This window comes from Lissotriton helveticus, chromosome 3_1 (genome assembly GCF_964261635.1).
Source record: "Lissotriton helveticus chromosome 3_1, aLisHel1.1, whole genome shotgun sequence".
NCBI classification, from domain to species: domain Eukaryota; kingdom Metazoa; phylum Chordata; class Amphibia; order Caudata; family Salamandridae; genus Lissotriton; species Lissotriton helveticus.
Window position 1 is genome coordinate 1486670487 of NC_136061.1, and position 27021 is coordinate 1486697507.

General features: G+C 47.4%; 1 protein-coding gene across 2 annotated transcripts in view; it reads right to left on the minus strand.

Moving 5' to 3' along the window:
* The window catches only part of LOC144823535 (uncharacterized), a 337732-nt gene that overhangs the window by 178048 nt on the left and 132663 nt on the right, over positions 1–27021 (minus strand). For both annotated transcript variants that reach the window (XM_078682134.1, XM_078682133.1), the window contains exon 6: positions 411–518. In XM_078682134.1, coding sequence (XP_078538260.1) covers positions 411–518 — 108 coding nt within the window. The remainder of the gene's footprint in view (positions 1–410; positions 519–27021) is intronic.

Below are 27021 nucleotides of genomic sequence, written 5' to 3' on the forward strand. Positions count from 1 at the left end.
GGTTTGGCTGAATGGTTGTAGATCTCATTCCCACTTGAACACAACTGATCATAAAATGCTTGCACACTGCACACATACACTTGGTCCAGTAGTAGTACCACGCCCCCATAGAAGTCCTTTCGTGGGCACGTCCGGAACTGCAGACACACCTCTACAACAAGAAGCAGTAAGAGGCCAAAGAATTTGAGAATGTGCCCTATATAGAGACAATGCAACAAAAAATAACAACAATAGAAATTAGGACAGTGTATGAATTTCTTTTAACAACCCGTCAACTTTATGACAGTGGTGGAAAGTGGGATTCAGTTCATTGGGCCAGATATACAAACATATCTGGAAAGTGCGAGAGATTTATAGAAAATAGCAGATTTTTTTATGTAACGGCACTCGGGTAAGCAATTAATACTCACGTGTGGTACTGGAAATCCTTTCTCTATCACAGTCAAGGGGGTTCATTGAAAACGTCTTTACTTCGCTTTTAATGTTGAATGAAACAAATGGTTCTTCGTCAGCATGCCCTGGTACAAAAAATACAGTGCTATAAAAGTCCAGGGTTGAAAGAATTTTACATTTTTACAGTTCGTGATATAATAATACATGTTTTATAAAAACATAACCTGTATGAGAATGGGAGAAAAATTGCATCGGTCTTTGGTGTAGTAGTGACAGGAAGGAGAAAATGAACAGTAAATATTTCCATCTTAGGGTGATGTTGATATCTCTAATTGCTCCTACTTTAGGCTCACTGGTCTTCTATCAGAAAGAATTCCCAATGGGGGTGTATCCTGGTCTCACACTCCACAGTATTGCGTACATATTAAGCATGGGCGTAAAATCCGTTCCGCTCGCGGATTTTGAGCAAATTCGCGAACTCTCGCGAATTTGCCGAAAATTCGCGAAGCGGATTTTTTGCTTGGTCGCACTTGCCAAATAGAATACTATACAAGCGTTCACTTACTGTCATTCAGCGTTTGAAGAGTTGTTTTTCTCCATGTTTGCGTGTGCTGCGCCATTTTGGATCTTGCTGCGGGATCCCGCGGGAGTTTGTCGGCCGCTATTACGTCATCGCGGCTTGCCACTTTGCACAGCGAGAGTTTGGCAACGCGAGTACGTCATAAAGGCCCGTGATCACGCATCGCGGGAGTAAACACTTGCGAACACGTAGATGCGGCGGGCAGCGACAATCTCGCAATTGCGAAATTTGCAATTTCGCACAAGAAATCCACCAGCAGTCAGCATAAACCTTCTGAAAATGATTTTTTATCAGAATAACTCCTCAGGTTGACATTTGCCTGCACTTTTTTTTGCAAGTCCATTTTGGGGGGGGGGGGGGTGGGAGGAAGGAAGTGCCCCACAGTCTCCAACTTCCTGTTCCTGTCCAGCAGGCTCCTCCCAGTGCTTTGTTCATGTCCTGGTCACTTTGATTTGGTTCTTGACCTGGAAGGATTACTTTTTGTGGATGCTGCTGGATATTTGGATTTGAGGCCTTTTTGACTTTCTTTGGATCACTTTTGGATTAGAAATTTCACAAGTAAGTTTGTTTGGGGCATTACAGTTGCTGCAACTACAATTTTGGAACTTTTTCAGAACATTAAATAAAATATATTGTGCAGAAAAACGATTTTTGCAAAACTGAAAGCACTCAGCAGGTGCAAAAGTTCAATCTTATCATTAGTAACCATTCCCTGTAGTGCTTCCTGAGGGGCCCCTCCAGAGTTCAGTTGCCTACTTGCAACTATTTTATGACCCTGCTCTGACCCTCACAGCAGGCTCAGAGAATAGCTACAAGTATGCCACAAAGGTCCTGTTAAAAAAAATTAAACTGCAACAGAAAGCAATTACAGATAAGGAAGCAGGTGCCAGACTGGAAGTTCAAATTCAGTGACACATTAATCAGCCCCAAATTAATTCATGTCAGTTGAGGCAGGGCAGGTGTGCTTTTCCACCCATAATCTACAGTGATGAACCAGAGGTTGGCATGGGTGAGCCAGAGGGTGGCATGGGTGAGCCAGAGGGTGGCAGTGGTGAAACAGAGGGTGGCAGTGGTGAAACAGAGGGTGCTGTGATGAACCAGACGTAGAAACAACATAGTCGCGACCGTTGCTACTCGACAAGTAAGTTCGCGTTTGCGAATTGGTAAAAAACCCTTGCGAAATGGCAGAAACACTTGCGAACACACAAAAAAAAAGAATCCGCAAAATTCGCGAGAGTTTGCGGATTGCGAATCCGTAAATACGCAATTTCGCGGATTGCCAATTCGCAAAATCCACCCAATGCTTAGTACATATTGGTGTAAAAGTGCGGCCACAAAAATTGGAAACAGATGGCGCTGATGCTCGCTCTCACAAGCTGTAGGCCATGGGCGGATGCAAAGATGGGACATGCACCTGTGCATTCGCCTTTGCCCAATCACGTGCTGTCTTTCTTAGAAAGACGCACGCAAAGGCCAATAGCGTAGGAGCCAAAGAAAAACACACGCACGAGCATACGGTCTCAGTTGGAAGCCGTTACAAAAAGCCTCGCAGAGCAGCGCATGCGGGCTGGCTCAGACAAACGCACGAGCATGTGGTCCCAGTTGGAAGCCGTTACAAAAAGCCTCACAGGGCAGCGCATGCTCGCTGGCTCAGGCGAGATGTAAAAATAAAAATACATGGTCTCCTCCCACCTACCCCCACTCTGTGCCTTCCCTTTCCTCTCCACAAGAAGCACTGCTCTCTGCTTTTCCGTGCTGCTCTAAAAGGCTCTCAAAGACAAGTTCTGTTACCCACTGTTGCTGTGTCATAGCTGTAAATGACTGGCTTTAATATGCAGTCATTCACGCTCATGGCTCTCCACAAGAGCCATGCATAACAATGCAGATAATATATACCCAACTATGCAGCGGACATTGCTGCTTTCTCCCATCTCTGTGCCATAATCATCCATGAAACCAGATTCCAACTTTGCTTCCTTTCTTAAAACAATTCCGGAATTAGAAATGGGATTTCTCATTGGTAAAACACAGGCAGGCAGGTGCTTTCAAATTACAAATGCCAGTGATACACACAGACACCCCAGACAGACAGACAGGCAGGCTGGCAGATACACACACACCAGCCGCCCACCACACCCTCTCCCTGGGAAACTGCTGTTCGGCGAAGGTAGATTGTTGCTTTAGAACAGTGATTCTTAACCTGTGATCCATAGACCCGAGGGGTTAGCAACACCTACTAAGGGGGTGGGAGGCTCTTTACAGAATGAAATAATAGCAGATTTATAAAGTATATATATATACATTCATAAACAAGCATTGGCATAGCCAATAGGTCTCGCCTTTGGGACCTTATAAGTGTTTAGCCATGCAACAGTTGACCTTGTTGCCCCAAGGATATTGTGCTGCATAACTTAATACTAATACTGTCCCAGAAGCGAGACCTATTGGCTATGCCAATGCTTGTTTTGTGTAGAGCCCTACCTATTAAAATTCTTACACTGTACTTTGGTTCAAAAAATAACACCACTTTGAGGAAGGCTCCCAGTTGTTATGATGAGGTATTTAATTCTTAATTGTTTTCTCAAATACAGAGTACCCTTTTATAGGTAAATTGATTTATTTTACATGTTTGATGCTAAAAAGAGAGGGATGGGTTTAGAGAAAGCAATGCACATTTCAAGCCCAATTTACTGAGGAGAGAATGACTTCCCCAAAATGCATAATTTTCCAGCATTAAGCAAACCAGAAGCCAAAATATAAGTCGAACAAAAGGTGTCCTGAAATTTACATATTAATGAGCCAGTGGGTTTCCTATGCCAATACAGAAGTATAAACCTGTGAAAGTTGAGAGGTGAGGAAGATTTGTACTTTTGCATGAGTACCATTTATAAAATCTGACAGGTGGCAGAGATTTATGGAGACGAGGCAAACCTATTTCTCACTTAACGGGGCATCACAAATTGCCTCGTTCCCAACCTGGAGGAAAGGGCGCGAGCTGTCCACTCCACGTCTGCCTCGAGAAGCGTGCGCGGTTGACGCTGCGCACCGGGGCTGTGTTGTCCCGTGGAGAGCAGGATGAAGGGGATATTCAGTGGTAGAAATACTTCTTCAGCATGCCTTGGTTGCAACGTACATCCATTATCTAAAAAGAGCAGGTTAAGATCCCAGCCATGCAAATGTAGACTATCCAACGCGTGGCTTTTATTTGGGACTCAGATCTGAAAGCTTTTACAAACATAATTGGAAGAGGCATTCCCGTAATATAATAAGCTTACTGCAAATTAAGCAAGTCTCCTTGAGGCATGCTTGTTTTAGATTTGAAACCACACGTCAACTCTAAATCACCATGGAGCCAAATGGGCTTACTCAGAGGATTAGTTGACTCGGACATTTTAAATGAAGGCTTGAAACACTAAAGTTTGTATGATGTTAACTGAAGGGATGCGAATTCGACCAGTCCCCAGAAGCAGTCTCGTTTGAACTTTGCAGAAGTCCAGGAACAGCTGACCTCTAGCTCACAAAGAAGCAGAGCTCGTGCGGGCGTTTGAACTGTGTTTTGTGCTACAGGAAGCGCCCCACTTAGCCTGAACAAATAACCCAAATGAGAGGGTTGAGACTGGCCCCTCTGGCCTCGGCGTGCATCCGGCAGCAAGAATCAAAAGCAGTGCACAGAAGCTAAAAGTGATGCAAATGTCTATGGCCTCTGCCAACAACTGCGTTTATTACTTTCATACACATATTGGAGCTCATTTGAAAAGAGCATGTTTAAAACGAAAATCTTACATATGGAAGTACAATTTTCCATCTAAAATTAACATTGCACAATAGAGAGGAGCCACGCTAGCAACCAAGATGGCCGCTTAAGCTCCCGGCTCCGTCGACCTCCGTCTTTAGCTGGATAATCCTGTCATATATCCTAATTTCACGCCGACCTCCGTGTGGTTGAAGCACCGTAGGGCCTGATGGTGCAATCCCGGGATTTTTACTGGCTCGATTGACGGAGTTATAGCGTGTTTCATCCCTCGGCCTAGCTCAGCTTGCAAGCCGGGGCCTCGAGTTCTGGCCCACCCGGGTTTCAGTTGAACAACATCGGCCGTGGGACTCAGGCAGGGTCCGGTCTCTCGTTGCGAAGGTTATCCTTGCTCGATTTGGATGGCGGTCAAGTGGTCTGGCTGACAATGAAGGAGTGGTGACAAGAAACGTCTGTGGCTGTGAGCGGGGATCCCCGTCCCGGAGACCCGGTCGGCGCCTCCCGGGTTCGACGGGTTGGGGCCCTTACTCGCGGTAGCGGAGTACAGATCGCTGAATTGACAAGTCACCCTCCGTACCGTCCGCTCCGCTCTTGCCTGCCCCCCCGGAGCACTCGGACCCTCTGGGGTAAAAGATTTAGCTAGAAATCGAACAAGAGGAGATGGATCGGACGGAGTGTGTACCATCGCTGAGGACTGTATTGGCCGCCATCGCGACACTTCACTCGCAAGGGGAAACCAATGTCTACACAATGATTGTCGTAATTGAGACTGGCAGTTTGAGACTGGACTCTGATCCTTTGCAAGACCTGAAACGAATTGAGTCCCCTATGACGCACATCTTAACGGTGGAAGAGGGCCCCGTGCAGAAAGAAGACTTGTCGCCCTCGGTCAGCGTTCGAGTGAATACTTGCGAACTCGAGATTTTGGACAGATCACTACACCCAACAGTGCCACTGACTGAGGTGGAACCACTCGCTCCTCCACTCCTGGAAACCTCCATTATTGACTTTTGGATTGAATTAAGATCTTTTTCCTCCCAGGCAGTTTCAATATGTTTTAGGAGGGAGCACTATCGAGACTAACTGTTGGCGGAGGAACATTTCTGCGAGGTGGGAGTTCTCATTGATCTAACATTTTTGACTTGTACCAGTTGAAACTTTTTTAAACTCCTCGGACACCTTGACTCTCCTGTTAATGTGGTGGATCTACCGGTAGGAGTTCGCAGGAAAGATCGGAAGGGCCAGGGATGAGCTTGACAGTCTGGGTCCGATATTATGACTTCAATGGACACGGGATTTGCTACCATTATTGATGCGGGAGGCTGGGCGGTATCTACAACTTCCCCTGTTTGTTTTTGCCAGTAACTCCTAATAGTTTTTTGATTATATTTGGCAGGGGTCGTTTGCTTCTGGCGGGGGGGAGGGGAGACCGGGAGCCTGTATGAAGATTTCCTCCTCCACTTTACTATTTTGGTAGTTAGTTAGATGGGGCGACAGGCACACTGCTAGTTGGGGTTAGGCGACAGCAATATGCATGGGTGCAGGGTGGGGGGAGGGGTGTTTTTGTATTGTCTTTGTTTTGTTTCTGTGTTTCAGAATCCGATGCATATCCTGACATTGGGTGCCTTCTTGAGGGGTTATATTGAGTGGTGGGTGGACGGGTCCTAGGGGTGGCTGTGTTTATAGATCTTTCATAAATGTCTTGCTTTTAAATGCTGCAAACGGGTAGCGATCGTTGTTTTGCTCACGGTTCTATCATGTTCCGCTCGCCTGCCACTTGAACTTTCCGTCTTCCTTATATCCTGTTTCTAAGGGTGGTGGTCTTGTGAACAATGTCGGAATGGTTGGATTGATATTTATTGTGTATTAACATTCGCACGCCGTTTTATCTTGATACTCAGCTTTCACCTTGTGGATTTTCCGTATGCTACTCACCATTTGTTTGTATAACTGTTGCTCAATACGTGATGAAAGGCATTTGCCAATGTTTTTTTTCTTGTTTTTCATTAATAAAAAGAAATATAAAAAAAAAACATTGCACAATAATCCTATTTTAGAACATTTTAAGTCAAAACCATGCATTAACATACGGTGCAGCGCGATGGGGCGTGGCCAAGCCAGCCAAGATGGTGGACCTGTCTGCCTAGAGCTCAGCTCGGCAGCCCGCATCACCCGCAGCAATAAATGGAATAATCGTACCTCGACCTCCCATAACCAGCACCAGTACCGGCGATAATTCCCCGATGCCCAGGTGATGCCTGAATTGCGAAAGGAGCGGCGTTCTAATGAGAAATAAAGCAGATTAAAGATCCCGCGGCATAATCAAACTGGCGACGCCCGTCTATCAATAGAGAACCGGGGTGCTGCGGGGCTCCTGAGAGCGGCCCACAAGATCCAGGCCGGAGGCGAGGGCATGCTGTGTCCCATCAGAGGACCCCCATCACATCACTGAGCTCATAAGGTGAAAGCTCATCTCATATGCAGCCCGGGGGGGAAACTGTATCCCTCCGAAGAGCCGAGCGGGGACGCTTGCAGCGCGCCAGGCCCAGCACAAGAGCCACTGGATTGCCCCGGAGGAGGTGTGGGCACTCCCTGACACCCCAGCTAGCAATAGACTGCGGCGGCATCAAATAATGGCCCCCCGCAGGGTGCTAGGATTTGTAGTACGCTGAAGAAGGGGGGAAAGACATAGAGGGCCGTGGAAAAAGGCAGCGCTCAGCCAGAAAACCTCGAACCCCGACAGCACCCAGGCTGTGGTCGGGGATCGCACTATCACCGGAGGCCTTTTATAAGCCCTGGGAGGTCTGCTTTTGCCCTTGTTGATATCCCGCAGAGTACGGAGCCAAACACCGGGGCCACAGCCCACCCCTAAAGAAACATTAGCGGGCCCCGACAGGGGCATATCCCACAACACTCCAGATAACGTGGCGGCAGTACAAGTTGCCCCCCAGCACGGCGCTGGGAGATGTGGCACACAGAAGGGGGGCAGTGAGGCATAGAGGGCCAGTGTATGAGGATGGATATCTGACTATGGTTACCCCAGATTTTTTGCCTTGTGTTTAACTGGTTTTCGACTTAGTTGGCCTGGGACCCAGCTAATCAGGGCCCCAGGCTATCTGCTCTCTCTGTAAAATGGACTCCATGTACCCTAGGTACATAACTAATTGGGATTGGAGCACCTTATGAGCCCCTGTACAGTGTACTATAGGTACTTAGGGCATAGGTGCATCCAAGGCCTACCAGGGGCTGCAGCATATCTTTAGCCACCCCTGGCTGGCCATCCAAACTGACACAACTGGCTGATCACTCAGCTGGGGCAAGGTCGTGTAATCACCCCTTGCTTAGATATAGTATACCTATGTCTAAACCTATATCTGGACACATATGCACCTATAAGTCACTCCTATGGCAGGCCTTAACAATCCTGGAGGCAGAGTGCTTGGTTTTATGTGAGATGGTGCTCTAGCATGAGCTGAGCCTGTCTGCAACTTTCGGAACCATGTCCTTATAGCTGTTCCAGGGTATTGCCATACCATATACTCTTAAGTGCATTATAATACTCGCGGTTATTGCTAACTTTGGTTTGGCTTTATCAAAACATGTCGTGTAAGGTGTCATACACTTTGGAATACTACCTTCTCGCCAGTTCTGGCGACGGGGGTAGCATTCCACCCTTCTAGAGGGAGAAGACATGTTACTTTACTTAAACGCGGTTAAAACTAACCAGAGCCTCAGCATCACAAAATGGATGCTGCTGCCACAGACACGAGTCTGGCCTCCTGCTGCTGACCAAAACTCCAGCAGGGGAGGCCTGGACAAAAGGTTTCCTGTCACAGGGAGGTGTTACACCACCCCAGGCAGAAGATAGTGGATTGAGGCAGGGAGGGCTGAGTGAAACTAGACACTGCCTGGGCCACACAAGGTGTCCCATGCATAGCCCAGTTCAAACCGGTGCTGGGGCACTCCAGCCCCAGCTCTGGCGCGAAACTGGACAAAGGGAAAGGGGTGACACCACCCCCTTCCTGGGTCCCACCCATAGGAGGGACCTAGCAGGTAATCCAGCCCCTTGATTTGGAATAAAGGTAGGAGCTGTGTCCATAGACTTTAGATAATCCTGACTGAAACTTTGATACGAAACTCTGGACCCTTCGACATTCCACTCGACGTGGAAGACTGCAGAATCTCCCTTGTGGTCAAGGAGTGACCACCCTGTGCAAGCAGGCACCATCAAGCGCCCAACGGTTTGCTTTGTTGCAGCTCCCGCCGGAGCACCAGTGACAGAGATCGACAAGAACCGGATTCCCAGACATACAACAGCCCGATCCACCGCCACAGCAAAGCTGAGACCCGTGGAGGCGACGTGAGACGTGGGACCGGCCATCTTGGAAAGCCTGCGAAGTGCTTGCCGTGCAGCTCCCGAGGCACCCTCGAAGCTGTGCATTGGAGACTGAGAAGCCCCAGCTCTGAGCAGCTTTTGCACCGAAGATCACCTCTCCACACTCCCCGAGTGCTGCGTGGGGCCCTTTTGCATTTTCCTGCTCGACGCGTCTGTCCGGTCACTTGCCCTTTGGCTAGTGGCCTCTGTGACAACGAACCTTCGAATTTACACCGCTGGTCTGGTTGCTCCAGACTGGCCCTTGCTCCCCTGAAAAGGAGCAGCCCATCAGATCTTGCTGATCTGAACCAGAAGCCATCTTCGATTCCTGCGTGGGTTGCATTTGCCAAGGCCTGTTGACTCCAATCCGGAAGCCGACACCGCCGACAGCGAGAGCCTTCGTGGGACAGTCCGTGTCCGACTCCTGTTCATCGTCGTTGCCCCCGGGTCCACGTGGCAGCGGAGACAAGCTTCTCGACAACTACCTGATTACGCCCAACATTGCCTGGTTCCTTCCTTGTTCCATCCTGGTCACTGGCTAGTGACCCAGACTCTGTCCCCTCTGCTTTCAGGTACTCTACATCTTGGATCCACCCTTGGATCCAACCGGACTCTTCTCTCCTGGCCGCCTGCAGCATCTTTACCTCCAGGCTCCATAGAACTCCACGAAGAAACCCGACGCACTTTGACAACTATGCACCCGCTTCCTGTGGGTGAGGTAACGCGAGTACTTCCGTGCTCCTGTAGTGGTTTACACCTCTAGTGTCCTAGTTTTAAGTGGCTAAGTTCTAGTCCAGTTGGAAGACTCCTAAATCTGCAACTTTGTAATTCTTTACGCGCCATTGACTTTGCATTGGCGCACGCGTGTGCTTTAAACACTGCACCCGCATCCTGTGGGCCGCTCCCGTCCTAACTTCAGTTAGTCCAGTGTAGCCCCAGCGATTCTCAAGGCCCTAGGCCTGACCATTGTTCGTGACGTGGTTCTTATACCACTATTTTAGTATATGGTTTTAGGGGCCACCAGGGCCTATCCATAATTGTGCAACTTTTGTATGTTATATGAAGTTCTTTGTTTAACGCTTGTGCTTCTGTGCTCATAAAGAGTACAGGGGATTATTCTAGTAATAAATACATATATTTTATAATATATAACTTGTGTGGTGTCCTTTCATTTGGTATTAAAAGGATTGCATATGGTAAAATAGCTGGCTTCACATGCCCTCTTGAGTTAAGCCTAAGACTGCTTAGGTCCATGCTACCCCTAGGATAGCTTGCCTATAAGGTTGACTTACAACCACTCACCATAAGGGTTGTTTGGACTGGTACAAGGTGCTCACTAGAATAGTGAACATCATACACCAGGCCAACTTCTCACAGCCGGGAAACGGCAGCATTTACCTAGTGAGCCTCGACAACTGGCTGGATCCAGGCCGTAATCACCGAGCACACCGTGGCTGCAGGCCCGTACCAATCCCGGGTGGCCCGCATCAGCCCCATACGCAATACAGTGCCACAGTTGCGAGAATTCCCTGGGTCTGGACGCGGCCTAACCGCACAGCAATCCCCCCGACAACAAAAAGGGCCCCGCGGTGCCCTCTCGAGGGTCTCGGCGACACACTGCATTACCTTCTTCAGACAACCCTTGACCCCTCCCCCCCCGATCGGTGCTGGGCCTCGAGGCGAGGAATAGAGGGGAAAGCCAACAGGACTGAGGTGTCGGGTAGAGTTGGGAACGGACGATCGAGGTGGGCTCTTGTCCCGAGAGAAACCCTGCAAGTGAAACCCCCCGGCAACCTGAGGGGACATTGGGACGCTGCGACTGCCCCCGGAACCTCACCAACCTATGACCCAGCTGCATGCTCCCCGGATCGGCGAAAAGAGTCGAGGCGCAGGGCGACACATCACCGGGGAAAAATTACCACAGGCTTTGACCCGAATTGAACACTAATGGCATAATCGTCCCCCCACCTGTGCACCGGGATTCGACGCACAGGAAGGGGGGTCAAAAGACTTGGCACCCCAGGATGAAGCAGGACCCCGGGGACTGTTGAGAAGCCCCGACAACCCACACCCATAAGCGAGGCCCCATACGGCTACTTGGCTCTGAGGGAGCCCACAACCCCACCGACCTCTAGGTGACTTGAAGCATCTACGGCGTTGGGACACGAGACGCGTGAAAAGGGACCGGATAGTACAGGGGTACCAGAACAAGTAAACAGCACCTACATTACCAAGAGACCCCAGATAGTTAAGGCAGGGAGCCAACAGCCCGAGGAATGGGAAGCACAGCACATACCTACACCCCAATCCGACGCAACCAGCCCCAGGGTAGAAAACTGCATCAGCATAAACTAACCAAGCTCATAAACACCATGAGATGCCAACGTGCCACAAGCACGACACAAGCACTGGTCGAACCTCGACCAACCACCCCAGGCCTCAAGCCCACCTATTCAAATGGGGAGACATCCCACTCTGATTCCATGTTGGCTAAATTGGACAAAGTACTAGCGGCAATTGAACACAAATTCGGAGAATTAACCACCGACCTGAATCTGCTCCGGGACGACCAGAGAAAACTTGCGGACAAGGTCAAGCAAGGGGAAAAGACACTCCAAACCCTGGAGCCGCAAGTACAAGCCCAATAAGAGGTCATGAAAGAACTACAAATGAGGATGAAGATCCTGGAAAACAAGGCTGATGACTTAGAAGGGCGTTCCCGCTGAAGCAATATTTGTATCCTGAATATGCAGGAGGGAGTAGAAGGGTCTGATCCAATCGGGTACATTGAACTGTGGCTGAAAACGTTTACTCCAGAAAAAGATATCACCCCCTTCATCACAGTAGAGCGAGCGCACTGAGTCCCGGCCCGCAAACAGCCTCCAGGCTCACCACCGAGACCTTTCCTATTAAAGCTGCTCCACTATCAGGATAGGGACACGGTCTTGCGGGTGGCACGCCAGCGAGGGCCACTAAGGATCGAGGATAAGCATGTTATGCTATTCCCAGACTACTCCCGGGCAGTACAATGACAAAGAGCCACATTTTTGGCAGCTAAACGCACCCTACACCAAAAGAATGTCCAATATGCTCTCTTGTTCCCGGCTCGTCTCAAAATCATCCAAGATGGAACTGCATACTTCTTCTCGGAGCCCACGGAAGCAAGCGACTGGGTGGAGCAACGACTGAGGGCCCTCAGCAATAGTGAGATAATACACAGCCAACGGCCTTCCAGAAATCAAAGGAGGCAATACTGGGAAGTCTCCCTCAAACAACTGAGTCCGCGACCCGCCCCCTCAACAAAGAACTCCCATGACTTCGAACTGATTATAGCGGTTGAAAAATTAGGTAAAACCCGGAACGACACTGATGATGAAAGAACCCTGTATGTCTTTACGTCTGAGGAGGAGGACAATGACACAGGCACCTCCCGTGAAGCCTCTGTCACCCCACCGATAGTCACCCCACAAACTGCGGACACGAAGGTATGAACACTAAGTTGTCAGGAGGCAGCCTTGTGAAGAAGCAAGTAAAGACCTTGGGACCAAAATCATGACACCTCTAGCCCACTATGACACCGAGTTAAGGTTTCCCGAACACCATTGAACTCTATGCTGCTCTGGAGAGCTGTGGGAGGAGGGCGAGGGGAGGTTGTTCCCTGACATCTCTAATATATCCTTCTTATGGCGGGTGGTCGAAACACCCGAGACTAGTGGAATCGTAAGAACCCCCCCCCCCACACATAAAACAAATTAAAGACACTACCAGATGCCTAGTTTGGACGTGAAGCCTCGAGCGACAGGTCCTCCTACAGTTGGGATTATATCTCCTTGTTTGGTTGTACCCTTTTCCAATATCCCTAATTCCCCTACAGACTCAAGCGGGAAACATGAGCAGCAATACGAAAAAAGGGGGGGCGGGAGACATGGGGGCGGAAGATGCAGAGATCAGACCAGACAATACGACACATAATCCACTGCTAAACGTCAGATAGCATGGTAACCAAGATTCCTAACATGGATATTACAATTTTAACATTGAACGTTCGGGGTATGCACACCGCAAGTAAGCGTTATTCTGTATATGCATATGTAAAAAGACAGCAGGCACAAATAGCTCTCCTACAGGAGACGCACCTGAAGGCACCAGAGGTGGAACGCCTACGCAGAAAATGGCAAGGTAGCATATGCGCCACAACATACTCGGCATTCGCCAGAGGCACTCTCATATGGGTACGACCCGGGATTCCTTTTAAGGAACAGGCGAGAGTAGTAGACAAAGAAGGACGGTATACTCTGCTAGCCGGACTGTTAGAGGGTCAATCAATTCTAGTAGAAAGCATATATGCCCCCAATGTAGAGCAGTACACATTTTGAAACCATCTCATGAAAGTGTTGCCCCAATACAAACCACATACCATTGGCTTCTAGGAGGTGACTACAACTGCGCATTAGATCTACATCTCGATCTATCCCACCCTCCACCGACACGGTCCCCTGCGCATAGACAGACAGAGCGGTAACACACGGACTACCTGGGTAGGATCTGATCACGACGCACACATAATAACGTTCCGGTGGAAACCACCCCACCCCCTAGTGCCTACCTGGAAATTGCCAGGTGAGTGCCTCACAGACCAGGTGCTCCGTCACGAGCATGGGAAGTATATCCGCGAGCACTTCACACTAAATTCCGGCACGGCGACATCCAGACTGGTAGAATGGGACGCATTCAAAGTAGCCATCAGAGGGCACTGCATACAACAAATAGTGGGGGTGCGTCAAACACTAGACAAATCACTAAAATATGCTGAGACATTATCGACACTGACGAAAAAAGCAGACGGGTACGAAGCTACCCCAGCCCAGGTAGCGGAAGTCAGGACAGCCCATGAAGAGATGCTGAGGAATCTGCGTAAGTATAACTTTAGGGAGTATGCGGCTAAGGTACATAGAGAGGGCAGCAGGGCTGGGACGCTCCTGGCGTGGTAAGCCAAGCAAGAAACAGATGTAAAGCCATTCACGGAACTCCTGGACAAAACCGGGATCCTCCGCCATGCACAGATCGATATCCTGAACTTTTTCTATGACTACTACACGACCATATATCAGACATCAGAGCAGGATATACACAGGGAAATATCCCAAATCTTGCACCCCATACCAATGCCTTGCATCCCGAAAGCGGACAAGGATGCCTTGGAGGACAAAATTAAGTCCCCAGAGGTCGTACAGGCCATCAGAGCATTAGCACGTAACAAAGCGCCCAGAATGGATGGTTTCCCCTTAGAATACTATGCTACCTTCTCAACACACTTGACCCCTCGCATAGTAATGATGTACGACACAGCATTAGAGATGGGTGAACTCCTAGGCTCGCTCAGGGAATACATCCTAGTCACCTTCCCAAAACGGCATACCCCACACTCCCAGACTCCTACCGACCCATAACACTTCTAAACGCAGACTGTAAGATACTGGGGAAAATATTGGCAGACCGCTATGTCCAGGTGCTCCCACCCCTGATACACCCAGATCAATGTGGTTTTGTTCAGTGACGCAACACCTCCCAGAACCTGTGTCGGCTGTTCCGTATTCAAGACGGAGCGAGAGACCCATTCCCTAATGCAGCATGCCTCATCCTAGACCTCCAAAAGGCCCTTGATACCCTCTTATGGCCGTATCTATTCGCCGTCCTTCGCAAGATATGCGTGGGGCCCTTCCTGATGGCATACACACAAATTTTATACAAAGGTGTCACCTCAAGGGTCCGGATGGGCAAGTACATCTCCGCCTCATTTTCGATAGAGCGTGGCACGAGACAGGGGTGCCCTCTTTCACCCATCTTGTTCGCGCTGGCGGTGGAACCCCTGGCGGCACACCTGCGTCAGGGAGGCGGGGGTTGGGGATTACGGTAGCAGACACTATACATTGTGTCTTCCTGTACGCAGACGATCTTTTGGTCTATGTCCGGGACTTCACCAGTGACTTAACCCCGATCTGGATAACACTGCGGGACTTTGCGGGGTCTACGATCTGCGCGTCAACTGGGACAAATCGGCGATTTACCCACTGAGTCCCCAACTGGCCCCACTGGATATTTCCATTGGAGATCAGCAACTCACCTGGCGCACTGCTGCAGCCAGATACCTTGGGGCGAGACTATATCACTCCCCAGAGGACATACGAAGGGAACCACTGCAGAACACTAGCGGGGATAAGAGTAGTGGTGAGCTTCTGGAGGACATTGCCCCTAGCCCTCATAGGCCGGGTAGCGCTTGCAAAAATGATCATGGTCCCCAGATTACTCTACCACTTTGCCAACCTCCCAGTAATACCACCACACCCTTTCTTTTGAGAGCTGAACACACTCCTCACCTCCCTGATATGGGGCGGAGGGAGACATAGGGTAGCCTTGACCACCCTGTACTTACCGACGACCAAGGGGGATTGGGAGCCCCGGCTTTCGAAGCGTATTTTTAGCGGCCCAACTCCAGTGGTTATCACACTGGACAGCGGAGCGTCACATGGGTAGACAATAACCTGTGACGGACGAATACCCCTTCCAGCTATTCGGAGATTACTAATGCCAGGTACCAAGCCCATGCGAACCTATCCACTACAGGTAACTATTGCCTGACAGCGTATACAAAAATCCATCGCATGTCCAGAGGTACACCCATGTTCTCCCCCTTGTTACCGTTGGTGGGATTTCCCAGACAAGAAAAATATTTCACTACCCGTACCCTACAGGTATGGAGGGAACACTCACTTATTGAGATGGAATCCCTATTCATAGATGGCCAACTTAGAACACATGACCAACTAGGGGATGAGTATGACCTCCCGCCAGAACAGTTCCTGCTACACAGACAACTGTTAGATAGTGGCCGCCAATACTGTACCCTAGACGAAGGAGCACCCCCAACGCACCCAGTACTACATGCAATTCTACTCATGGGAGCGTGTAGACATTTATTCACCTGGCTCTACAAAGCTGTCAGGAAACTACTTCTGCAACCGCTGCACACATTATGTCAAACATGGGAAGAGGACGCAAGACAGGAATTTCACAACAAGGAATGGGAGAGGGCACTTGAATACACGAAAAAGGTGTCCAGGAACGCCCGATTCAAGAACATCCAATTCAATATTCTCCATCGAGCATACCTTACACCGCAATGTCTCCACAGTTTTTATCCCGACACACACTTTGCATGTCCCCGCTGTCAAACCCCAGAGGCAGATTTTAGGCACATGTTTTAGGACTGCCCCACGATACAACACTAGTGCCATACAATCCACAGGACACTTCGAGCAACGACAAATCTTACGGGCATATCCACTTGGGAGGCTTGTGACCTCTGTATAAAATCGGAGAAGGTACAGTGCCGTATTGCTTCACTAGCCCTCCTTTTAGCAAAAAGGGAGTTGGCAATGTATTGGCAAGCCCCGTCGGGGCCACCCGAGGCAGCCTGAATAGGGGCAGTAAAAAAATGGGGTAAAGCGGAAGAAGAGGTACTGAGGGAGGAGGAGGTCAAAGGAACACGAAAACATCCCATATCATTGGAATGGGCACAACATCTACACCAATACACCCACGAAACAACACAGGCAAATTCGCCTATGGCCTCCCAGACACAGTCCTCACGCTCACCTCTCCTGGGATCAAATGGCCCAATCTACGGACCAAACATAAGCACGTAACACTGACACCACGGGAAGATACTACCTGGATGCCCCGAACACCAAACTACACCGAAGGAATGCACCAGAAACAAACCCCCTTCCTCCCCACCTGCCCGTATACATCAACACATCGTGTAAAGACAGTATAGCTGGCTTGCTACGGAACACGCCAGAGCCCAACGTAGCCGCTCCCCACCCGCTTTCCCAGTTTACCCCCACACGTTCGGACCACCAAAAGTATATCGGTAGTTCAGGAACCAATACTAACACACAGAAACACAGGCACCTTACATTACATGTCACAATACAGTGATGCTGTTGAGGGAGCGAAGTAGCAACTCCCGGGTAGGGGCCATCCACCAGGTCACGCCCCAATTCGAGAGCCACAACAGATGGGAAATCGCACCAGTATGATGCATATAACAAACACTGCTGTATAGTGTATACCAAGTCTAACCTGCAAGGCCTCTGAAAGCTTCGCGGTACATTGTAAGCTGTAAAATTAATGCATGTGTAAATCGATATACATGACTTGTATCACTGTAACCTGTGTGTTTTCTGAAACGATAAAATTCAATAAAAAAATGTAAACAAAAAAAAAACATACAGTGCAGCGCACCCATGTGTTGGGTATAGGGGGAGGGGCCGACCTCGGCAGGGGATTTTAAACGGTGACAATCAGAACACAGAAAAACTGGCAGACGAAGAGAAATTGCATGTCTTTCTGAACAACACGGTACAGTAGAAAGAATTATATCCGCTCCACACAAGGTTAGAAGTTAAGCGGAGTCACAACTTTTACACACCAGTCAAAAGATGATTTGGCAGGAACAGATAACCCAACAGGTTGTGTATGTAGCACCACTAGATTAAAAGCTTTTGTGAACAGTCATTTCTGCAAGCATTTAAAGACCCATGCCTTAGTAACCCAAAATTCCTTCAATATTTGCTTAAAAGATTTTAAAATCATGCCATAAATTGTATATTTGTATGAAGGAAGAATTTTTGTTCTATTATCTTCCACATCACATTGTTTCCCAAAAAAAGTGTTGCTCCAACATAGCAGCTTGCAGTGAATTCTGGAATTATGTAAAATCATAGGATTTCATTCCAAACATTAAAAAAGATTCTGGGTAGCCTCATTTTACTGTAATTCAGATTGTCGGCGTAGCTTGGATAAGAAGAAAGATGGCGGTGTGAGCCTGCAGCTCTGCTCGATGGGGATGAATCCACCTGTAAATGAATACCTACATGTCAGAAATTTAGACCAGAATGACATTGCGTTGTAGATTCCATCACCTTGGTGCCAATCTCCACTCGAAGCCCCGATGTTGGCCTCAACTAAGGACCACCATTACACTACGCTTCTACCAACTGTCAGCAGAGACCTATCGATGTGAGCACCCAGCAAGCTGCACGCACTGCAAAATTTCCAGAATCATTACAACACCAGGTAAAAAACATAACCTCACCCGTCGTAGTGCAACGCCTGTACAACACACGCCGGCCAAATAAAATCAGAGCGTTAGTGGAGGTTTACCGTTGGGGATTAAGGCAGCGAGTGTCCTCTGAACTAGCAGTGCCTTAAGCACGCTCAAACTGGGGGAAGTTTCTGAACATTCTGCGATCACCCAATGCAATATTGCTTGTCATACACCAACATAATGAGCTTGAGATTTCTTGCAAAGGTGTCTCATTCTAATAGCTGCTAAAAAGGGGGGACTGCTAGGTTAACACCTACAGCAGCAATCAAATTGGTGGCCCTCCCTTCTCTCGATGTATGATCTACGTATTACAAAAACTTTAGTCTATTAACTGCCTAGCTCTTCCCCTCACCAGTGCTCAACTGCACAGCATTTCAGGCTAAATAATTGCTGATTTCTGCTGTCTCTCTAATAACTGCTAAAACGGGGTGACTACTAGTTCAAGACTAGACTAGTTCAGACAAAAACAAGCGCGGGCGCATGGCTGCAAAGTGAAAGCAGTGTCCCACGAGTGGTGCGCGCGCCAAATGGTCGTGCTAAACACTCATGCTTGTGCTAGCATACCCCTTGCAAGAGCAAGCAGCGGCACGTGGACCATCCGTGTTTTTCAATTAACGTGCGCGCCCCCGCAATGTTTGTGCGAGCACAAGCACGAGCGTTGAAAAAGAGCTGACCAATTTCTAAAGGTCATCTCTCAGAGCAGCACACGCATGCTGCCTAGGCAAGACTTAAAGAGAAACAAATTAAACTGAAATTGCTAGAACACTCTGTAAATGAGAATCTGAAATTGAGTGCTAAAAATAAAATTAAATTGTAACTACATTTTTCAAACAGTAACCTTCCAATTAAAATGTTGATATTTGCATGTCGTTTTGTTTGTGAATTAAATAACACATTTCATAATTTTTTGTATATTTGTTTGATGTACACTTGTGTGCTTCTTTGTATTGTTTTGAGGTTTGTATCATAGAAATTACTTAGGTGGGGGCTCCCCGGTTTCCAGCAGTAATTCACAGGGGGTCCCCAGAAACCAAAAGTTCAAGAACCAGTGCTATAGAAAACTAAAGGCAGGTCAATGTCAGCCTTTGCTGGGGGGCTGTTTACTTTACTAATCTTCATACAGAGTGGGATGTCATGTGATACATGTGTCTGAGTAAGCAGATGTGTCGGAAGGATGCAAATCTTTAAAGTATGTGAAGTTCTTTCTGTCTAGCATCTAGGTAATATTCCCTACCCGACTTTTTTCCTTACTCAAATTCAAAAGAACCTCATGAATTACTGATTGTTGATAGAGTGACTCATCATGAATCAAGGATTCAGGGTTTTTGTAAGGTGGGTTATGCACTAATACAAGTATGTATGCAAAAACACCTAGTAACCCCATCATTTGGTGATCCAGGCACTCCTCTGAAGTTATAATGACCAGTTTAATCAACATTTTGCACTATTTGTTGTATTTTCACCCACACTTGCTGCTTTTAAAATCTGATCTGGGGCATATTTGAACTGGTCTTAAAATACGATTTTGGGTGTTTTTTTACCAGTTTTAATATATGCTTGTGTGATTTTAACTTGCGCTTTGTGCACTCCGTGGACCTACCTACTTACAGTCCACAGTTCTCAATACCACGAAGTCTAAACGCGGGACCGCCGCCATCTTAGTTGACTTCCGGTCAGCGGTCTAGCGTTGGGAGACCCTGCCGGTACATAAGCAGAAGCAGGCGCCAGGTGAAGTCCTCCTGAGGCTCACCCAGGAGAGACCGTCTTTATGCTTTCTGGTACCTGCCTATATTTTGCACTATTTGTTGTATTTTCACCCAGCACTTGCTGCTTTTAAAATACGATCTGGGGCATATTTGAACTGGTCTTCAAATACGATTTTGGGTGTTTTTTTACTAGTTTTAATACATGCTTGTGTGATTTTACCTTGCGCTTTTTGCACTCTGTGGACCTACCTACTTACAGTCCACAGTTCTCAATACCCCGCATTCTAAACACGGGACCGCCACCATCTTAGTTGAATTCCGGTCAGCGGTCTAGCGTCGGGAGACCCTGCCGGGACATAAGCAGATGCAGGCTCGTGAGCGCAGCGGGCGCGCCGCTGCGCCCGTCCGTGCCAGATCCAAACCCAGCCTCAGTCCCCCTGGTTGGATTGCTCCTGGTAAGGACGTAATTCAATATCCAAGCAATATGCTTAAAGCCCTCAATCCCAACCCTACAGGTCAGAAGTGCTCGATATTGCACATGGATTCTATGCACTCTCAGGGCAGAGTGCCTTGTCCAGAGTGTAATACCATGTTGCCAGAGCTTCTGCTGGAATCAATAGTGACCTTACAACCGCAGAACACAAGCGGAGTAAAAGACACCTGTCACTTGGTTCGGAAATGTGCCCTGCTCAATGCCAGATCCCTGGTTAAACATAGTCTGGAGTGTGCTTCCCTAATCGAAGAAGAAGGGAGTCTGGTCACATTTATTACGGAATCATGGATGGATGACTCATCTGGTCCAGACCTAGTTAAAGCCACACCACCCAATTACCTCTGTTATACGTTGAATAGATCCCATAAAAAAAGGGGGGGGGGGGGGTTGGCAATTATATATCATAACTCCATTACTCCGTTCACCCCTATAGCCATGGAGGAATGTGAAACCACGACTCTTTCAGAGGAGCTCTCATTTACAGGCCCCCTGGCCCAAGAGGGCGGTTTCTAACACAAATGGGCTGCATACTGGAAAGAGGGATTAGCTTTGACTCCTACACTATTTTGGGAGATTTTAACTATCATCTGGAGTCTTCTCTCGATCCAGATACTTCCCAGCTGCTTGAATTGATGGAAGGTGCAAACCTAAAGCAACTAGTGAGGGAAGCTACTCACATAGCCGGCCACACCCTAGATGGGATCTTTTCAAATAATTTGCTACTGGCAACTCTCAATGTCCTTCCTTTGGCATGGTCAGACCACTCGGCAGTTCTATATGAGATTACTTTGCCCGACCGCATGGCCCCAAAACCTCTGAAAAAAACTCAGTGACCCGAGCATGGAATAAGATAGATACAAGGGAATTACACCAACTACTTAAATCAACTATGCCATCGGTGCCAAGAGACAAAGATGAGGCTACCAGCTCTTACACTAATTGGCTAGCAGAGGCAGGAAAGGAACTAGCACCTATAAAATATTTCCATCATACTAGACAAAAACCCTTTGCCCCATGGTACTCTCCTGAACTCAGGGATCAGAAACTTGCTTGTAAGCACTTGGAAAGAAAGTGGAGGGCAGGCTACAAGGACAGGCTGGACTATAAAACAAGTCTTGCGGTGTATAAACAGCTGCTCCACAAAGCAAAACAAGAATATTTCTCTGACAGAATCACTCAAGCTAAAAACTCCTCCAAAGAGATCTTTAAAATAGTAAAAACACTAGCTCTTCCATGCTCCCCGACTTTCACAGCCAGCCAAGAGCTGTGTAACAAAATTGCTAATTGTTTTTTTGAGAAGGTGAATAACATCTTTTTCACCTTCTCTGACTCTACCCGCAAAACAACAGAGTTTAGCGTCAGTTCATGCAGAAATTAACAAAGACAGCCCACTTCTACTCAACTTTACCCCTTTTACAGAACTGGACATCTGCAATTTACTACTGAAGGTAAAGTCAGGCTCCCCAACTGATCCACGCCCTAGTTCAGTAGGTATTTCCGCTGCAGAGCCAGTCTAAAAATACTGACTTCTATCTTCAATACTATGTATTTAGAAGGGTATGTTCCAAAAGACTGGAAGCATGCTTCAATTCTGCCACTACTGAAAAAATCCAATCTGGATGTCAATGACCCTAATAATTTCAGACCAATTTCCAGAATTCCTCTCCCAGCAAAGGTCATTGAAAGGAATATTAATGCTCAACTTAACACATATTTGCAAGACACACTTGCCCTAGGCCCAACCCAGTTCGGGTTTAGAGGAGGCCACAGTACGAAAGCGGCACTCGTAAAATCCACAGAGGAGATCAGAATGATTTTAGATCAATGAGGGAATGCCGCACTGATCATGTTGGATCTCTCGTCGGCATTCGACACGGTCCACCATGTGGTGTTGATGGACCGTTTACAGGAGATAGGAGTGAAGGGCTCAGCCTGGAAACTTCTCAAATCATTCTTAACTGATAGAGTACAAACCGTAGCCCTAGAGGAATTTGAAGCAAAATCATTCTCTCTGCCTTTTGGTGTTCCGCAGGGTTCATCTTTGAGCCCGACCCTTTTTAATATTTATGTTTCCTCGCTGGCACCCCTTATTGAATCATTTGGGTTCACACTAACATCATATGCTGATGATACCCAAATAGTGGTGAACCTTCTTCCAGGCGGCATGCAGACTACTTCTTTGAGGCTGCAAAATTGTATGAGTGCCGTGGGGGGTTGGATGGCCCAAAACTGTTTGAAACTCAACTCCAACAAAACAGAGGTGGTTTTCTTTGGAAACAACCCTAACCTCTGGACGCCAGACTGCTGACCAGCAGACTTGGGCCAGCTTACCACGCCAGTTAGAAAAGTGAAAAATCTGGGTTTCGGGATTGATGAGAAATTGAGCTGCAGGGACCTGGTTAATAAGGTGGTCTCCACTACCACCTATATTCTAAAATCTTGCAAAAAAATATTGCCATTACTCCCCAAAGCGGCACAAAAACTGTTGTCACTGCTTTGATTATGCCGAGACTGGATTATTGCAACAGTCTGTATCTGAAGATACACGAGGGATCACGAAACAAACTGCAGGTTCTTCAGAACGCAGCGGCCAGATTACTTACCCGCACACCGATGTCTGAATCTATCTCTGCCCAAATCAAAGCCCTGCACTGGCTGCCAGTGAGGAAACGCACCCAATTCAAGGCCTTGTGCTTGGTTTTCAAGGCCCTTCATGGAATAGGGCCGGTATTCCTCAAGCGACTCACCTACTGGTACACCCCGACTAGAACATTACGATCTTCTGACGCCAAATTGGTGACAGTACCTAGGGTGAAGAAGGCCAACTGGGGGGGGCAGAAGCTTCACTGTTAACGCAGCAAAGGCCTGGAATGCGCTTCCTCTTTCTTTAAGTAGCATGACCAACCACCTTGCTTTCAGGAAGACACTAAAAACTTGGCTTTTCACAAATTGACCTAAACAGATGTGCGTACCTCTTTGTCTGGCTTGATTCCTCTTTAGGCCGTCTCCTAGCGCCAGGACACCTTTTTGGTAACAGTTGCACTTTACAAATAGCAATAACATAACATAACATAACATTTGTTAAAACGTGGCCAGCTCGCAGATGGGTAATGTTATTTTAAACTTTCTTCATTGTTGTATAGCAATTAGCAATAATCAATGTGTTCCGCAGTACCTCTAAGTCTGTTTGCGTAGTTCAATCTTTTTGTGGGTTATCCACCCTCTTGGTGGGTAGGCTTAGCTCGATTTGTTTGGTAATTTTGGTTGCCCCTTCTATCAAGCAGGCATAGCCTGCCATGGGTATGTCATTTAGAGGTAACCTATGTCTTTCAATGTTAAATGGCCCTGCCGTTTGACATCTTCAAACCCTCTCTGAGATATTCCTTGACTGTATGCCTTATTCCTAAACCCTTCTTCCAATCATTGGAGATTACAACTCTCGCCAGTAATGCTATTTGTCACAAAGGTGAAGTCTAAACTGCCCCCCTGACCGAGCCCTGATTGGCTTACTCAAAAGCTGTGGCCCAATAAAATTGGCTGGAGCGTCCTGAAATTCATATAAGTTTTGTGCCTTTGCTATGCAACATTCTCCACTTCAGGGAAGACTTTATTAATATTGTTGTGGCTCTGCCACCATTACAGTTACACACTGCATACCTCTTTGTGCACACCTACCCACGGGTCCTCGTCCTCGTTAACCCTCTAGACCAGTGGTTCTAAACCTTTAGACTTCTGTGGACCCCCCCACTTAATCATTACTGGAACTAAGGGACCTTCACAGAATCATAATTTAATTCAAGGGAACGTCATTAAGTCATAACTGGAACCCATGATCCCCCGGCCCAAGAATTTTAGATGATTTTAACCATAAAATAAATACACCAAAATACAGAACTAATCATTCATCAAACAAATACTCAATTTATTACCCATTGGCGGCTTCCGTGCTGAGGCAGAGGAACCTCGCCCCACTGCTTCACACAGTGGAAAAAAGGACAAATAAAATGATAATACCTACGTTAATATTATTTTATTGTTCCTGCTGCGGTCTGTCGTTGGGCTGGGTGGTGAAGATCTTCTCTGCTTTTAGAGCAAGGGAAGGAGTGGTGTGCACTATGTAAGTGTGCATGAATGTTTGACTGTCTCTTTGGGTCCGACCAAACATTCAGGCGCTTTGCATGTTCTCCATGCAGGCGGCATTACAACCTGCATGGAGAACATGCCCAGCCCCCATTTTTTTGGCTGAGCGCTGAACCATAGTACTCAGACCAATCACAACGCTGCACTGCGGCATTGTGATTGGTAAAGGGAGCCTGGGAGCCTGGTGCATCCTGCAAAGAAGAAGTCAGAAAGAGGACGGAGGAGAGGTGGCGGACGCGCTTTGTTCATTATAGGCCAGGTCCTGGGGCATTATTAAAATATAGGAGGGGTGCATGGGGCCCCCGCCTTTGACTGTTCAAAGCCCCGGGCCCCCTACCTCCCCTAGGCATAAGCATATTAAAATAATGCGGGGGAGGACATATGGCCTCCCGCTGCCCCGAGGACTGCCATCTCCCCCGGGAACTTTAAATTATGAATAAGGGCTATCTGTCCCGCCCCGCCCCCCCCCCCACCCCCCGCAGCCCCGAGGACTGCCAACTTCTCGAGGCACAAGTATACTAATACACTAATGAAGGGGGTCTGTTGCGGACCATCGGCCCTGGGGACCACCACCTCCCGGGGGCTTACTTTACTAAGGAGGGGAGCCGTAAACCCCCCGCCCCCTCACCCCCGGAGCCCTACATGGCCCTGGGGACCGCCACACCTCGGGGGCCGGCTCCAGCAATGTCCTGAGGTGCCCACCCCTGGGACATTGCAGTTTACTATGACAATGCAGGAATACTGCTGCCGCCATAGCAAACAAGTGGTCCACTTTGAACAAGCAAGAGCATTTTGCTCTCTCTTGCAAAAAGTAGAGCACTTTGCATTTTACACACAAGGAGCTGCATGTCAGCAGCTCCTTGTTTGTAAAAAGCAGTTATAGAACATACCCTCAACAAAGCCCAAAAACAGGTTGCTGACACTGAAAGACAACCATTACTGCACAATAACCAAGTCAGAGAACATCAAGCAGTGATCCGCTTCAATACCCAGTACAATACTGGACATCACCATATCCGTAAAGTTTTGAACAAACACTGGCACCTTTTAAAGGATTATCCCACCGTATCTAATGCTCTAAAAGGAAATCCACAGTTCAGATTTTCCAGAAGTAAAAACTTGCGAGACATTTTGTGCCCATCCTCCTGGACATTACGCAAAAACCAACCACTTTTTTGCAGCAACCAAGTGGCTTTTTTACTTGCTGGAATTGCTCGATCTGCAAATTGGGCAAATCAAAAACGAAAGAAGTTGCAGTCAATGGCCACAGTTTCAAAATCAATGACTTTATTAACTGTGAAAGCACCAACGTGATTTACCTCATCACATGCCCATGTGGACAAAGCTATATTGGGAGTACGACTCGGCCATTAAAAACCCGCATCCAAGAACACTATCGAAACATATACAAAACTGATACAAGACAACCCCTGGTAGAACATTTTCTGCAAAATCACGGTCATCAACTACTGTTTTCATTTGTTGGTTTAAAAAAACTAAAGCGGCACAAATGAGGTGGGAACTTGGAACAATGTCTACGAAAAGAGGAGAGTGCCTTGATTATTGGCATGGAGACTGTAGACAAGGGCTTCAATAAGGAATATGAGTGGCATCATTGGCTGTGAAGACATCAGACTTGAAAAGAGACTCCATGTGTGATATAACTATCTATGTACAAATTGGTGACCTTCCATATAACAACACAAGTTGGTATTTGGTTTACACAAGTATCGTAAAAGGCCAAAATAAATCCTATTGGTATTAAGATCTTATACTGACACCCCAAACTTACATAATTAGAGCCAAGTACACAGTTAGATAAATACACTAAAATAACCCGTTTTATATTCTCTTTATTATATTTTCTTTATCATATCATAAAGGCCTTATGCATATGAAGTAATTAAGTCAGTGACTACTTAGAGACCAGCGAGCCTCTGATTAAAGGATATTGTGACTATAGCCTTCACAAGCTTCCTCAGTATTTTTACCTTGACATCTGTTTCTAACCACTATCTTAATGGCAACAGTAAATAGTAGTCTGCCCATGATCTCTAAAATAGATAAAAAACTAAAATCTTTTCAATATATATATCAAGTATAATCTCTGTTGTAAAAATGGCCATTCCAATATGGCCGCCACGTTCTTTCGGACACAATATTAGTCTTTTCTTGATATCTATAATATACGCCACAGAACGAACGTTTGCTGCCAACACCGCCGTACTATAATAAGATTGGGGGATGCGTTATTATCATCTGCCGAATACATCTCTCTTTGTGCTTAATACATAACCTGATAAAAGGTAAAAAGAAGTTTCCAAATGAAAACTACGAGCAAACAAAGCTCACGGAAACAATCGATGTTCACTTCCGGGTCATACTATCACGTAAGACCATTTAAAAATGGC